Source organism: Amblyomma maculatum, chromosome 8 (assembly GCF_055883805.1).
Source record: "Amblyomma maculatum isolate TAMU_Amacu chromosome 8, ASM5588380v1, whole genome shotgun sequence".
NCBI classification, from domain to species: domain Eukaryota; kingdom Metazoa; phylum Arthropoda; class Arachnida; order Ixodida; family Ixodidae; genus Amblyomma; species Amblyomma maculatum.
In genome coordinates this window covers 88,742,874-88,759,690 of record NC_139351.1, presented here as the reverse complement: position 1 = coordinate 88,759,690, position 16,817 = coordinate 88,742,874, and the positions used below count along the sequence as shown (strand labels likewise).

Below are 16,817 nucleotides of genomic sequence, written 5' to 3'. Positions count from 1 at the left end.
AATATCGTACATAATTTATGATAATGTACAAGAAACTATGAGACCTTATGCAATTATATGCGACTTGTATGTGATTTGTTATGTGAATTGAGTGAGATTGCGTTAGAAAATGTGAGGTTATTGCCTCATACAATTTTTTCAGTAGGGAGGGGACACGAAACATGGTTATCAAACCTACGTGCGTCCTTCCTTATAAATATCTATATCGCCCGTGCCCTTTCTCTCTTTTTATTTGACAAGTGGGTTTACTTTCCCAGATTCCCGTCGGTTTCGACACGCTCGAGGCCGTGTACATGTGGGTACGAAACGTGAGCGTTCGCTACCCGGACACCGACCAAGTTCGAAGAAACGTGGAAAACGCCCAACGGAGAATCGAGGAGGTATGTCCCATGACACGATATAACAGTTTCTTTTAAGAGCGACTCCTTAAAATATGCCTTTAAATGTTGCCGCCTGGCAAGTCCAACTTTTTTGGGACATTCATTTTTAATGGTGTAGTAATTGTGTAATATTGTAAGATATAGTTAGGAGCGTATTAAAGGCAGGGGTCTAACCTTGATATTCGTAGCAAAATGTTACTTTTACAGTCCGTCCTCTGTTCGCACTGAGTAGTTAAGATCATAGAGGATCAATAAGGGGCTTTGTGGACAATACACAGCAGAATTCTAGAAGGGTCTTGTGGGATGATCTGCGGATATTTTTATTGCGATGGTTCAACCTTCTGATATGAGCAAAATTGCATTCATAACCAGTTTTGCTGTGGAATAAAGTGCGATTATCCACAATTTTCAGGTATGATTAGATGAATGGACAGTATTTTCGCAACTGGTAAATAAATGATCTAGGCTCCAAGAGTCTAGGCTAGACACGAACAGCTTGCTGTGAATACTTTTATGGCATCCTGGGACATATACATGTGCCATGCTGAAAACATTATATGGTGCAATAATCTGATTTAGGCTTTCTCATCCAGCTTTATGCAAATGTCATTCATGGTCATAAATATATCACACGAAATATATTACAATGTGTGACGTATTATTAGATTTGTATTGTATTTCTGTGACACTGTATAAGCCTAAGAGTTTTCTCCATCTCACAGCTTTTTTTCGGTAGAGTGACCAACTTGAACATCACCTGTCTGATTTGATGGTCGTCCATAGTTAGAAGCAGTTGTCTTTTGCCTAGCAAAACAGAGGTAAGTTAGCAATCAAGTCAACAAAGCGTCGTGTTAGGCTAAAATCTTGAGTGAAACCGGGCTAAGCAACTATCATCCATATTTTATTATTGAGGCCACGATGGAAGGCTATATTTTTGAGCGTGCGCTACTTGAGCGCCACGAAACGTAACATGAGAATGTTAACAAAAATCAGTACCCAGGACTGGTTTTCGCTTCAAAAGGTAACGAAGAAATTATCTAGGTCACTTAAGTCTCCATAAGTGCATTAAGTACTACTATTATGCATCGGTTGCGTGTTTTTCTAACAAGCAAGACGAGCATTCGCTCGTTTTTGCAAGGCTTTTACATGTTTTGTAGTTTGATTTTGGATTCTACTCAGCGAGACGTTTTTAACGATACATGGCTTGCCTTCCTAGAGTCGAATTGTTATATAGAATGAGCTATTTTATGGTCATTAACAAAGAACTGCCATTAGTGCGTGCAATATCGTACCCGGTATAAGCCATCAAAAGATATGCTGCTTGATACTCTAGCATAAATTTCATTTTTTATTCACGGTTAATTAATAATGATAATTAGTTTATGGGGTCTGACGTCCCGAAACGGGACTCAGGCTATGAGAGACGCAGTAATGGAGGGCTCCGGAATTTTCTAAAAACCTGGGTTCTTAAACGTGCAATGATATCGCACAGCACAAGGGTGCCTTGATTTTCGCCTCCATCGAAAACTGGCCGCCGCGGTCGGCACTCGATCCCGCATCCTTGGGTACAGCAGTCAGGCGCCGTAACCGCTACACCATCGCGTTGGTGTGACGACAATTAAGACGTACAATTATTTCTGTGGAATTATACATGAAAAAAGCTATGCAATAATAGTTGACCTAAAAGTGTAGTCTGCAGTTCAATTTAATGACTATTATTTAATTGCGGTAATTGAAACATTTGTACCACCTACTTACCGCGGGCTGAAATGGATAGGCAAGAAGCGGCCCGGGCGAGAGCGGCCACCCTGCAATTGGCAACCAACAGACATAGAGCGATGGGAGATCGCGGTGTCCAGCTCGGACCCAGCTGCACAAAAGGAGCTGGTGGGGTGGGCTCTAAGAGTCGCTGAGAGCCACAAGCTCCCGGCCACCCTACGCAATATCACGCCGACCCATCAGTATAGGCAATAATATGTAATGCAAAGTAAAGACAAGATAATCGGTGGTGGTTGAGAGATATATTCGGAGAGAAATAAGTTGTTGCCGTAAGTCGCAAAAATTCAGATCGGTAAGTAGAGATATATTCGCGTATACTAAAGGGACTGCAGCTGGCGCAGAAGAGGGTCGAATGGTGATAAGCGACCGCAGTGGTCATCACAATCTTTATCGCAAATTAAATCGGGCATAACTGGGCTGACGAGGAGGAGCCTATAATGTAACAGGATGTCTTATATTAGTATGTGTATATTAGAGCGTTGTCTAACAATCATTTCGGAGAGAAAAGTTCCGGCCGAAACAGATTTGGTATGGCCAAAGGACGCCTGTAGGACATGGCGACTGACTTTCATTGATTTTGCCTTTTCTCTAGGTGACTTCGTCGAGACTGCCCAAGGGCCAACAGGTGCGCTTTGTGGCCGACCAGGTGACACATATCCACCACCGGTTCCTCAGCAAAGACCAAGTGACCATCCCGAGCCTCGACCGGCCAGGCTCTTCGGACGTGGCCATCAGCTTCGACAAAGCCCTCTGGGAGAAGTGAGCTCAACTATGTGTAGGAGCTAACCCGAAAAAGGACCACGTACGGAAAGGGTTTGCTGTGTTTAGCAAATACGGAACTCTGTAGAGAGGGGGAATAAACTTTAATTGTGTGGTCAACTGTTGCTGCAGGCTAGGCCCTCCGACCAGGAATACAGCGGCTTGGACAAACAAGATAACTTTTACTCTGGATAACGCTAGCTTATACGAGATGATTAGGGAGAGAGAGAAAGCACTGACCCTGTCCATGTTTCTTTCTCCCTTGTACAAGTTAGTGATGTCCACTGCAAAAATGCTGTGCCAACTAGCCTAAGGATGAGTGTCAAATTTCGCTTTGGTGTGGTCCTACTAGAGCTCTGAAAGGAAAAAGAATCGGTAATCAAACCCAAGAACTGAAGAGAAAATTTGTGGCTGTTGCGTGCCGTGTCCTTTTGTATAATCTGTTTATTTCTTCATTTTTCTTTCTAGAACTCTCCGGTTATTACAATAAAGTGCACAACACTGAGCTTTGTTCGATCTGCATATTTAGTTGCAAACGCGGTTGGGGGGGGGGGGGATGCGCGTTCAATGGCAGTCACATCGTGAATTGAACTTGAGGCTATTTCACCTAAGCAATCAAGACACAGCAAAATTTTCAACCTTCTCACGCACATTCAAGCTTTTTTCTCATTTTACTACACCTATTAAAACTATCCTCACATTCAGATGTCTGAAACCGGAATCGTAGTAAGCAAACGACCAGTAATAGCATATATTCTATTCAGATGTCACACCACAGCGAAATTTGACACTCATCCTTAGGCTAGTTGGCACAGCATTTTTACAGTGGACGGCACTAAATTGTACAAGGGAGAAAGAAACATGGACAGGGTCAGTGCTTTCTCTCTCTCCCTAATCCTCTCGTATAAGCTAGCGTTATCCAGAGTAAAAGTTATCTTGTTTGTCCAAGCCTCAGATGTCTGAAACCGGAATCGTACTAAGCAAACGACCAGTAATAGCATATATTCTACATGTAAAGTTTTATAGAAGCATTGTCCGCACACTGCTGCAGAGGACTAACAGTGGTCTGCCGTCCTATGCCAGGTTCCAGATCTGGAAGTGCGGCTCCAGAATGTGCCAAGGTGTGGTGCTGGTGGTAACGGTGCACCAGACCAATCCGTACGTCGGCAGTGACGTTGGAACTCGGATGACGCCCGTCGTCTCTGTCACATTCCGGACTCCAGACACAGGTCAGTTAACCTAGATGGAGCATGCATACAGTGCGAAACTTTCAGATCGCAGCTTAAAAAACGTTATTTAATAAGGGAGTAATTACTCATTGGCGTACTCCTTCTAGAAGCTGTCATATGCTACAAAGGAAGCCTATACAGCATTGTTAGTGGCTTCGTATACCTGAAGAAAAATTCATCCTGATCCTACATTGGAACCTTGGATCACCGCCTCTCCGGGGCACTCTGTCCAGAACCTTGGGGTAGAATACTTAAAGAACGAAGACTCCCGTGTTGAATCACATGACATATTTCACAGACCACTTAGCGGTCATCGGCTGTCATATAATGCCTACTCTAGCGTGCCTGGAATGTGTGAAAGACAAAAGGCTATTGCTTCAAGAGGTCGTAATTTGCAAAGGTCAGCCAACTGACGTAACGCTCCCTCATGCCTTCTTTCTTTTTGCTGTATCGTCTTCTGCCACAGTGATGTAATATAATATTCGCTGGTTGGCTTGCTGGTTCTTATGCTGCAGTCTTTGTGAACATTTTGCAGCCCTTTATAGACGCATCTGTGGCCCGCGAAGGTGTCAACGTACCACTGTCCGTAGACGCTTCTAGGGCCCGCTCGCTGAAGAGACCCGTGGCATCCGCTCTTTCTGACAGGCGAGGCGGTGAAGGGCGTGTCCCTCCGCGACTCTGTAAGCCTGCAGATGCGACAGACGGGCAACGATTCCCGCGTGCACGGCATGGTGCTGCGTTGCTTCCGCTGGCACGAGCGGGACGAGGAGTGGACCCAGCGGGACATGACGGAACTGGGAATCAAGCAGCGCCAGATCACCTGTCTCGCCTCCTCCACGGGCTCCTTCACAGTCTTCGAGGTGGAGGACGGTAAGATCCATCTTTTTGATGAAACAGATCGTACCCGCGAATTCTGCAACTTCTCCGTCTCTCTGTGGTGTGTATGTCACCACGTACACTTCTGGACACTCATAAACAATGACGTCACGGGCAGATCACGACGCGGCTTAGTGGTATAGCAGCAGTAAAGTAGGTTTAGTGTGCAACACTGAGAATTTCTCTGAAATCTCCTTAATTGTGTAAAGGATGGTAGTGGGCGAATAGAGACCTGGGAGCTGTGTAATTGTACGTTAGTGTGGCCTTCCGATTCAAAATATCATCTAGGTTGCAATTTCCTCCTCGCTTCTGCATGAGGCATGTACACTTACATGTGCATGTAAACCGCTAAGTCCTTATTTCTGACTGGATTAGTTGTTGCCACTTAGTCGACTTTAATGGGTTTCGCTCGAATGTCGCTCTTCGATTGCGCTGCAGTCCCTGCAGATTGAGGTGCTCTGAACATTTTCTGGGCATGTGTTTGAAACAGCTACTTGCGTATCTTTATGCGCAGTAGTCGGTTGCTGTTAAGTTAGACATTTACAAATTGCCACTGGCATTTGATCCCTAGTAAACCTGTAGATTGTGTCAACTGTTCGTTCTACTTTCTCATGCTAGGCAGAATGCATAAGATTTTTGTTCCACTGGCCATATTTAGTATTTGGGACTCCATCCAGTCACAAGTAACGCGTGGTGGTATGCCCTTCACTTTTTTTCTTAACGGCGTCTTTCAGCTGTCAAGAGCCACGCCGGGGTGGCGCAGTGGTTACGGCGCTCGACTACTGTTCTCAAGGACGCGGGATCGAATCCCGGCCTCGGCGGCCGCTTTTCGATGGCGGCGAAAAGCAAGGCGCCCGTGTGCTGTGCGATGTCAGTGCACGTTAAAGAACCCCAGGTGGTCAAAATTTCCGGAGTCCTCCACTACGGCGTCTCTCATAGCCTGAGTCGCTTTGGGACGTTAAACCCCACAAACCGGACCAAACCAATCAGCTGTCAAGAAAAGCTGAGTTCATGCTCTCGACTATGTCATTAATGTCACACAAGCGGTGAAGACTAGTTAAGGTGATCCGACTTCCGACAAAGCAAGCTTTGTTGCTGTTGGTATTGTGGTCGTTGTTATTGTTGTTGTTTCTTCACTGGCTACAAACGATTAGCACTAACATATCAATCTTTTTCCTGCTTCCTTCTCTTCTTCCTTCTGTATGACACAGGCCTGAGCACAGCGGCCATCGCGGGCATTGTAGTTGCCTGCCTGATGAGCGTGTTCATCATCGCCGCAGTCATGATGTTCATGATGCACAAGAAGCAAAACACCGGCTCCGCCAAGGTGGCCGACCAAGGAACGCGCTAAAAAACACCGCCGCCTTCATCAGCAATAATAAAATACATGCTTCTATTCTTCTTCCCTTCTCTTTCTGGCTGAGAGCAAGAAGGGGGTTCGAGCAAAACCAACAAACCGTTTTGTGAACATTTGCGTTGCAGATCAGGCAAGCGGTTATATTGCTTGCCGAGGGTTGTAGCCAGAGCTATAAGTACAATTGCAACTGAATGTAAACGGCCACTGTTGCCAATGGGCAAATGTTGTGACAAGAAATACTTTTGCGAAAAATGTAGCAACCCGCCGCGATGTCTCATCGGTTTAGGCGCCCGGCTGCTATCCGGAGTACCGGGGTTCGAACCCGACCTCAGCGGCCGCGTTTCGATGCAAGCGAAATGGAGAGGTGTCCGTGTGCTGTGCAATGTCAGTGCTGTTGTTGTTGTTGTGGCTGTACGAAGAAAGAAAAGAAAGTGCACGGGCCTGCTACTGACTCTGCAGCTGAGCCACCTCCGCTGCTTCGTGCAAACAGAAGAGAAAATAGACAAGAAATAAAAAAGAAGAGGGAGAGAAAGACGCGCGCCGCAACAACAGCCGTCGTCCACCACCACCGAGGCGGTGACGGGTGCAATGACGGCCTACAACAGACAAAAATCAGTGGCAGGCTAGCACCCGCCGCAAGCGGCGGTGACCTACCTGCCCCAGCCCCACCTTAAAGATCCCCAGGTGGTCGAAATTACTCCGTGGCCCTGTGCTACGGCACCTCTTTCTCTGTATCCACTTTCTCTCCTACCTTCCACCCTTCCCTCAAATCGTAGTTCAAGTGTCCACGGAGATGTATGACAGATATTGCTCTTTCCCTTTTCTGTGAACCTATTAATATTGTTTTTTTAATGACAGTGGTTTAGCTCTAGTCAAAGCTAGTTGAGTTGTGAAAGCAACAGCTGCATGGCTACGCTTAAGATAGCTTAGACTACGCGCTGAGCAGCCGCCGGGCTCTCCTTCTCCATAGTTGGTCGAATCTGGCAGCGCGCTCCTAGCTGTATATACACACACACACACACACACACACACACACACACACACACACACACACACACACACACACACACACACACACACACACACACACACACACACACACACACACACACACACACACACACACACACACACACACACACACACACACACACACACACACACACACACACGCACGCACACGCACGCACACACACACACACACACACACACACACACACACACACACACACACATCTCCCCACAACCAACGGAGAGAGTGATGCGCAGCTGGCGCCGGCTGCGGTTATGACGTCACTTCTTCGGCACCGGCAGAGCGCGGCCGCGACGTATTCTAGAGCTGTATAGCGACGGCAGCTCCGACACACCAGCTGCTGTCTCTGACGTCATGCAGCTCCTCGCACATGCGCAGCTTGGCCCACGCTGTGCCACGCGAAATGGCTCGACGACTAGCGTAATGTTGCTTTCGCAACAAAGGACCAGCACATCTCTGGAGTATTACTAAAAAGACAGAAACAGCGTTCATGAGAGAGAAAAGGTTGGCTAGGTTTCCTACTTCTGTACCCTGTTGCTAGGGGAAAGCAACTGCCGGTAGATTTTAAGCATGGGTAATCTAAGCTACAACTTATACCAGCGTGGACCAGTATAGTCCTCGTGCTCTCATTGGTTTTTTTGTCCGTTCAAAGCTGTCATCCATGAAAAGTGAATGAAACATGGCTTTAACCGGCTGAACCTGTTTTAAATTTTGTGGCTATTTATTATATCATAACAAAGGGAAACCTTGAACCACCTGTTTCCCGCCATCATGTTCTTCAATTGCTCAAACGATTGGGGTAACTGTCAAAGGGCATGCCCTAAAACCTCTGTATGAGTTGCTCTATATCTGTTGCGACCGGAAGATTTTTGACGTTTCTGTGTCTTAATTTTACTTAGAAGTTTTATTTTCATTTTTTATCTCCTTTTTTCTTTGTTGACTACTGTCCCTACCATCTCGAAATTCTCTTTTTATCAGCACTAGTTCCTATTTCAAAGTTATATATTATACAGCCTAAATCGGGATCATGTACTCATTTCTTGTACCTTCACTGAACCGCGGCTAATACCCCACTATGGGTCTGTGTCATATGCCCATATGTACTTACAGAGGCAAGAAGAACGAACTATTGTCCAAAACTTGCGTCTTCGCCGATCCCCTGTGTGGGTATGCGTCATACGTTATTTGATAAACCTTGCGATCCAGCACCGCACCGTCCATCTGGCGGAAGAGGCCGCAACCAGCCAAGGGCTACCTGCCAGCCTCTAATCCGCGGGCGCACGACTCCTCGTCTTCCCCGGCACGCGTGCCGGGGGCGGGGAAAAGGACGCCCATTTCCGATGGAAATAAAAGTTGTGCAACCAACCAACCAAACAACTACTATGTCCCGCCCAACATTTTTAGGTTACTTTCGATCTGAAAACGTTGGTTGCGGCAGGGTGTTGCAGTGATAAGTGAAGAAGAAGATTACCTTGGTGTGTTCGTGTCGAATCTGCTTTGTTATGGAACACGTTTGCAAACTGCTGACTATCACAGACTGCCATCCAGTGATGTCATCGCCAAACCTGACCAGAACTGCTGCAAGTTTGCCAAACAGCTGGTGGGATTCGCTGATTTGGTTCGTATAAACTCTTCTAAGTGTACCGTTCGCATAACTGAAAATCGCGCACAGAACAGGACAAAAGCAAAGGACACAGCGCAAGAGCTAAAAATATGGAACACTTCACGATTTTGCATGTCATCCTTGCGCAGGGGCCATGCAATTTTCTATGTGTAGTTCCAATTTTAGTATACGTACTCGTACTTCAGAAGTACATACTCTAACATCGTGAAGTCAGTGCACGTTAAAGAACCCCAGGTGGTCGAAATTTCCGGAGTCCTCCACTACGGCGTCTCTCATAGCCTGAATCGCTTTGGGACGTTAAACCCCCCAAACCAAACCTAACCTAACCTAACATTATAAAGTGTTGCGCATTTTTAGTGCTTATATTGTACCCTGTTCTTTTTTCGTATTTTGTACGCGATTGTGTATGCTGAACAATGAGACTGATGAGTCCGTGTCATCGGAATACGCCAGAAAAATCGAGAATCTTCTATGGGACCTAGCCAATGACGACGCGCGGCTCGACGGGAGGAGGACAGAGCGCTATAACGAGCGAAGCTAAGTGTGTGTGCGCGCTAGCTTTGACGCGTGCTAACAGGAAGACGCGACGCGCCCTATTTAAAGAGACCGCGCCGCTTGTTGAGTGAGTCAGTCAGTCAGTGGTTGCAGCGTGTGCGCCAGTATTCCAGACTGATGAGTTCGCGTCATCGGTAAGACGACCGGCTACTGTGCCGGAGTACCCGTGTTCGAACCCGACCTCGGCAGCTGCGTTTCGATGGAGGCGAAACGAAGAGGCGTCCGTGTGCTGTGCGATGTCAGCGCACGTTAAAGATCCCCAGGTGGTCGAAATTACTCCGTAGCCCTCCACTACGGCTCCTCTTTCTCTCTTTCCACTTTCACTCCCACCTTCCTCCCTTCCCTTACGGCGCGGTTGAGGTGTCCACAGAGAACAAGTGAGACAGTACCGCGCCCTTTCCCTTCCTATAAATAAATCAGTTCAATCAGTCCGCGTCATCGCCGGGTGATGAGAAAGAGGGCGACGGCGACGCGTACAAGGCTACGCGCTCTCTCGCGCGGGGAAGGAGGCTTTTCTCCATCTTTCCATGCGACGCCGCGCTGGCCTCGCGCCGTGCGGGCTTAATAAAAATGTGCGCCGATTTCGTGACAATCGTCCAAATGCACACTTGTCGGAGAAAGTGTGACAAATAATGTGTCTTTCCTATCTTGTAAATCAATTGTAGGTAGCACTGATTGATTGATTTCTAGGAAGGGAAAGGCGCGGTACCTGTCTCACTTTCTGTAGACACCTCAACCACGCAGTAAGGAAAGAGAGGAAGTAGGGGTGGAAGTGGAAAGAGAGAAAGAGGAGCCGTAGTGGAGGGTTATGGACTAGTTTTGACCACCTGTTGTTGTTGTTGTTGTTGTTGTTGTGGCTGTAGGAAGAATTAAAAGAAAATGCACGGGCCTGCTACTGACTCTGTAGCTGAGCCACCTCCGCTGCCTCATGCAGACAGAAGAGAAAATAGAGAAGAAAAGAAAGAGGGTGAGAAAGACGCGCGCCGCAACAACGGCCGTCGTCCACCACTGAAGCGGTGGCGGGTGCAATGACGGCCTACAACAGATAAAAATTCGGTGGCAGGCTAGCCCCGGCCGCAAGCGGCGGTGACCTACCTGTCCCAGCCTCATCTGGGGATGTCGGTGCACGTTATCAGCGCACGTTAAAGATCCCCAGGTGGTCGAAATTAGTCCGTAGCCCTCCACTACGGCTCCGCTTTCTCTCTCTCCATTTTCACTCAAACCTTCCTTCCCTTACGGTGCTGTTCAGGTGTCCACCGAGCAAGTGTGACAGATACTGCGCCTTTCCTTTCCTATGAACCAACCAACCAATCCCCAGGTGGTCGAAATTATTCCGTAGCATGGCTCCTCTTCCTCTATATCCACTTTCAATCCCACTTTCCTCCCTTCCCTTGTGGCGCGGTCAGGTGTCCACGGAAAAGTGTGACAGATATACTGCACCTTTCCTTTCAACTACTTTATTTATATGAAGGTTACGCCCTCTTACGCACTCGCGGAAACCCCATAAACAAGTAACCGGTGTAACGATAAAATCACCTCATTTTATTCGCGAAACCATGGCGTTTGTGCGCTTGGAAACCGCAGAGACAGCTTGTACAGTAGCGATTCCTTTTCGTCAGTCCCGTCAGTCTTCAGGGGGTGCACTCAGTGTGTCAAGATCAGGGTTGCCTCCTACTGCGGCGAACCCTGGTAGGTCGTCTCGGATGGCGAGAAGCCAAAGCCTCTCTTGGGGGGCGGTGAGTAGTAGATCAGCCTCTCTTGCTCCTGCTGAAAGAAAATACAACAGCGCACTCCGTAACCATGTTGTCGATTATATAGGTCAGAATTCAAAAGGGCCGGAAAAGCTACGAAAATGTCGACAAACGCTTCCAGTCCGCGCGGAGCGCCACTACGCGTCTCATGGTTCTGAATCTCCAGATTTGCCACGGTGATTTTGAATGCTCGAAGCATCCAACTGATTCTTTTTTATGCCCGTCGGGGATAGTTGGTGTGAGCGTAAGAACCAATTTATTACGCATCTTGTATCAGTAATTGTGATGGTAAATGTATTGGCAGCATTTTACTGCTCCCTGCATTTTTCTCACAATTACAAGCTTAATATTACCACTGAGTTATGCGGCATTCGTCACTGGCAACCGATAGATGTCGTTTGTTAGTAATCCAGCTATGACGTTCAACGAGAACTTCATTTCCGCACCGGAGGAGGCAGCTGCTAAATGGCTGTAGGAGGTGGTCTGGTGGCAGCGTTTTATTTTTCTTTAAATGTGTTCGCGCTTTCTTCCGACATCTCTGCCGTACAGTCCATTTCTTTCCGTACGCCCGTATACTTATTCTGACTTCAGTAGAGTTGTGTTGATGTCTAGCTGGTGATAGGTGAGCCAGTCATTACAGCGCAATACAGAAAAAAATAACGCAATGAGAAAATCTGATACACGATCGCTGACCAGGTAAATACATGGAATGTCTATCTGTAGGAGGTGGTCTGGTGGCAGCGTTTTATTTTTCTTTAAATGTGTGCGCGCTATCTTCCGACATCTCTGCCGTACATTCCATTTCTTTCCGCACGCCCGTATTCTTATTCTGACTTCAGTAGAGTTGTGTTGATGGCTAGCTGGTGATAGATGAGCCAATCATTACAGCGCAATTAATACAGAAAAAAAAATAACGCAATGAGAAAGTTTGATACACGAGCGCTGACCAGGTAAATACATGGAATCCATAGACAAACCGTGAAAATTGTCATATCAGAAAAGCAAATGAAACACACTTCAACCCTTTTTCTGTGCGCCGCTTCTACAGCGTTTCCTCTACTGCGTTCATTTGTGAGTTTGCGTTATTCCTGGATCGACGCTTGACCTCGGATATAATGAATACGTGACCACGGTTATGCTGAAGATACATGCATACCGCGTGATCTCGGATATACCGAACACGCAACGTCGGTTATAAGGAAAAGGTGTGCATACCACGTGATCTCGGATATCACAAACATGTAACCTCGGTTATAACGAAGATGCATCTATACAACGTGGCTGGATACAGCGAACACGTGACCTCAGCTATAACAACCTCGGCTGCGCTCGGGTGGATGACAATGAGTAATTACTCCTTAATTAGAATTCTACTCCATCTTAAGGGTTTCCCCTAAATATTTGACCAACAAAGATGTATGCATCTTCGTCATAACCGAGGTCTACCAACGCTCAATATTCATGGTCAGCAGCATCAAAAATATCATTTTTTTCTGTGTTGCGCTGTAATAGTTTGTTATTCTCGTTAGTTATCGAATTGCAGCGGTGCTGCACAAACCCCCTCTGATAATGCCTATGCAATGGCCGTTTAAGGATATTTAAAAAGGCGGAGGGGGGGGGGGGGGGGTTCTTTTGTCAATGTTTTTACGCGAGGACAAGGATAAGACAGCCCGAACAGAGGGCACATAAAGCGCCACAATTGATAGTTCCGTTGCCGCGATGGGGCATTGAATTGATCGAAGAAAGTTGTCAGGTATTTGCAGGGGGAGTTAGTATAATGTGATTAATGGACGCTGCAGTGACGTCACGGATTCGCACCTTCCTTCTTCTGGTGCAGTGCCACAGGGTTCCCAGGCAGCACACGAGGATGACGAAGACGGCCAGACCGGCGCCCACTGCGATACCGATGGTGGCGCCTCTGGTCAGCTTGCCGAGGAACGAGAACGGGTTCAGCGCCGACGCGGTGCCTGCAAGGTGCAAGTGTAGAGCGGTGCGTAGTTGTCAGTCGGAGGCCATGATAGTGTACTGCGAAACTCGCCCCCCCCCTCCTCTGTTCTCCCCATAGAGTTTCTTACTCTCACCTAGAGGGAAAGCTGTGCTGCCGTCTATGGGAGTTTACATGGAGTTTTCAGACGGCCAGTTCAGCCACCATGGGCGCTCAGAGCATCATGGGCCGGAGAGCTACCGAGTGCAGAACTACAACTTTTGGCCAAAACTAATGCAAAGATAAACGTTGTTCTACCGTAAATAATGTCCTAATATTGAATATTGTGACTATAAATTACAAAAAGAGAGAGAAACAGAATGCCAGTGTGAGATTTATCCAATATAAGCGATGGCTCTTTCTCCTATTGGCTTACTTTTGAGCAGCACAAATACCAATATTTCGCACTTAATAGGCAAACTTTGAAATAAAAAAATGTTTTGAAAATATTTATCGTTGTGCAATCACTTAAGGAAGGTTTTAGTGGCATTTCGGGAAACAGAAACCATTTATTGACGACGTCTGCTTTTGCGCCTATGTACGCACGGTCTATGTACGGTCTATGTACGCACCTTCAGATGATGATGATGATGACGAAAAAGAAACTTCGCAGTAACGCCACTCCACGTACCCGAGAAAAACCGACTGTCCCGCAACAAGTAGCACACCGGCCCATGATTCTTAGCGCGCCCATAGTGGCTGAAGTGCAGCGCCCTCAGCTTTCCCTCTAGGTAGTGTAAGGAACTCTGTGGTTCTCCCACCAGCCTAGTAGTGGCGGTAAAAGCATTTATCGCTACGACCAGTTCTGGTACGAGGCTGGCTCCGAGCTGGAGACCGTGATCTCGCAATCCTATCGGTCCGTGAGGCCCCTGTGGGGCGCTGGCTGGATGTTTTTGCATGTAACACAATGTGGTTGAAGGTGGCTCTCGATACGCCGCACAGAGGGAGCATGTTGGGGTCGTCTAGTAATCCAGCGTTTTGGCCGTGCTAAAATTGTGGAGTTATCTCACGGCATCTGCGGTAGCCATTTTAGCTTCCTTAGGCTTTTCATTTGTTTAAGATGATGGGAGTTTATATGGTTTAACGTCTAAGTCTACGAGGATGCCTGTGTGTGTTCTTGATTATTTTTTTCTTCGGTCATGTGCATAAAAAAAAAGTCCCAAAGTGTCATCGACTATGAGTGACTTGGCCTTTTAACTTAGAAATAATAACATTTATTATTATTATTATTATTATTATTATTATTATTATTATTATTATTATTATTATTATTATTATTATTATTATTATTATTATTATTGTTATTATTATTATTATTATTATTATTATTATTATTATTATTATTATTATTATTATTATTATTATTATTATTATTATTATTATTATTATTATTATTCGGATCAAAGTTAATGGACATCTAAGTAAAATCTCAGTTAAGATCGAATCACTCATAGCCGATGTGGCTTTGGGACTATACCCACATGCCTTAAATTTGAGGTAAAAGGACAAAGTGTCCATTTAAAGAACAGTACGGGAGTGGAGCCTTTCTTCCTCTCCCTGGCCTATTCACCGTCAGTGGATAGAAGTGCGGATGAGATGTCGCAGCGCGTCCGCCATTTGTGACGACCCTGTGATGTCGCAACATAGTATGGGTCTATCATACCAGTTTCGAAACTCCTCAGTGATCCTAAATATTGATATCCGGAACTCTGTCTGGTCCATAACATGGAGGTTTTCTGAAAGACGCGCCATCTTCATCGTTTAGTTGTACTGTCCAAGACGGCTCTAACAAAAAAAAAAAAAAAATGTGGTTCTGGAGAACCATCCATACTTGATTTATCAACTCCTAGGCGGCGCCACCATCTGTTAAACTCCAGCATATGACGGCAAGTCAAGCTTGAATTTCAATGCGGTGTTGCCATTTTTTTTTTTCTTTCAACTGGTTTAATCACTGGAATAAAGAATTAACGTGCAGTATGCGCCTACGACAGATAAATAATTTATAATTAAATTATTCCTTCATGCTGTTTCGTCTTCGTCGTCTCAACAATGGCTTTGCCGTGCAGTTGTTCAGGTAACATGATGCACAAAAACAATGCAATGTTATCGTTGATACAAAATTTTCATTAACTGAAAGACATAAGTATAGCAACAAACGCCGTACTGACAGTCATACTGCTGTTTTTCTTATGTCTTGTGTGAGATAAGCACCAACTTGACGTCACAGCCATTGCTCGGTTCAGGGAGCCAAAATCGAAACACCATCAAGAAAAGGTTCAAATATAAATTATTTAGCGGTCGTAGGCGAATACCATTGCTTGATCCGTGTACATAAATGTTGAATGCGTCCTTCTAAATAATAAAACATGCAAATATTTTGCCTATTCTCCTTCAGAAAGTCCCCTCGTGGCTTACCGACAAATAAGCAGGTCATGTATAGCTAATCTCGACCAAGATAACTTTGAAGATGCTAATCGTTCCACAAAATTGAAATCAAGTATAAGTTTTTAGAGTTTATCTAAAGCACCAGCTGATATTTTGTCTCGTGCCACCTAATTTTAAGTTGCGGACATTCGTAATCATCGTTACGGCTTAAACATTCAGGTTCGTGAGCAGGAATGTTTCCGAGCGTCACGAAAATGACCCAACCCGGGCGGTCCTGGCGAGGCATCCTCTCATCCCCTACATATTAAAACGCTGCAAGTGAAATCGCTTCCTTGTCTCCGTAGAAGTACCCATCCGATAACCAAGTCGCAGGTATTAGTTACCAGAGATTGTTGTAACGCTTGCTAATAGCTGCTCTACCATTTAAACTGGCTACTGCAGCATGCACATCCTTTTATGCCAATTCCCTTTCTTCTGGCAATAATGTATTGCGTCTTTCCCTTTTGCGATCATTAAAGCGACTATAGAGCCTCGCTGAAATGAGCATTTGTGGGACATATGGCGTTGAATGCAATGTCGAGAGTACAAGACGAGCAGTATATTAAGTGAGGAACTTAAATGTTGCCTGTACTTCACATTGCAGAGCTTGAAGTCACAAGGAGGTATCCAGTTAGAGTGATACCCACAACCTGAAATTCTGGTGCTTTCAACCTCACTCAAAAAGGGATACCAATGAGAATGGGAGTGCATTCATACTTCCGAGCAAATAATCTTTAAAACATTGTGAAAACACTGTTCCTTGGGGTGGTCTGTATTTCACCCGCAGAGTGATAAGTTTGCTATCAGGAGTTGTTATCATAATGGCCGCCACCACAATGTGGCTGTCATTATGACAACGCCCACATAAGGAGAGTGCGCACTGGATAGCGGCCACCGCGCTTTCGTTAGAGTAAGTTGACTCTGCTTACGCCGCTACGCCGCTTGCCCAGAAGAATAATGAGGAGCTGTGAAGAAAAAAAGAAGGGAAGAAAAGGCAGCCAACACTACAGAGAAAAGAAAGAAAAAAGGCAGGAAATAATAAATGGCAAAGCGAAAAAATAGGTCA

The 16,817-nt window shown here is 45.9% G+C and overlaps 2 protein-coding genes and 1 non-coding gene across 4 annotated transcripts in view; 1 reads left to right on the top strand and 2 right to left on the bottom strand.

Moving 5' to 3' along the window:
- LOC146181740 (uncharacterized) overlaps positions 1 to 6,408 on the top strand; it is a 65,779-nt gene extending 59,371 nt beyond the window's left edge. Inside the window, exons 25-29 of the mRNA XM_084575544.1 lie at positions 258 to 380; positions 2,752 to 2,918; positions 4,002 to 4,147; positions 4,793 to 5,017; positions 6,235 to 6,408. Of these exons, the coding sequence (XP_084431670.1) occupies positions 258 to 380; positions 2,752 to 2,918; positions 4,002 to 4,147; positions 4,793 to 5,017; positions 6,235 to 6,374 (801 nt within the window). The 3' untranslated portion in view covers positions 6,375 to 6,408. The remainder of the gene's footprint in view (positions 1 to 257; positions 381 to 2,751; positions 2,919 to 4,001; positions 4,148 to 4,792; positions 5,018 to 6,234) is intronic.
- Positions 6,409 to 9,120: 2,712 nt separating this feature from the next.
- Positions 9,121 to 9,228, bottom strand: LOC146181739 (U6 spliceosomal RNA). Its single transcript, XR_014700516.1, has one exon. It is a non-coding gene; the product is annotated as a U6 spliceosomal RNA (small nuclear RNA).
- A 1,863-nt stretch (positions 9,229 to 11,091) lies between these two features.
- LOC146181736 (uncharacterized) overlaps positions 11,092 to 16,817 on the bottom strand; it is a 17,061-nt gene continuing 11,335 nt past the window's right edge. The window contains exons 3-4 of one of the 2 annotated variants that reach the window (XM_084575540.1): positions 13,162 to 13,310; positions 11,092 to 11,359 (exon numbers count right to left, since the gene is read on the bottom strand). In XM_084575540.1, coding sequence (XP_084431666.1) covers positions 11,264 to 11,359; positions 13,162 to 13,310 — 245 coding nt within the window. In that variant the 3' untranslated portion in view covers positions 11,092 to 11,263. The remainder of the gene's footprint in view (positions 11,360 to 13,161; positions 13,311 to 16,817) is intronic. The other variant, XM_084575541.1, reaches the window with a different exon arrangement.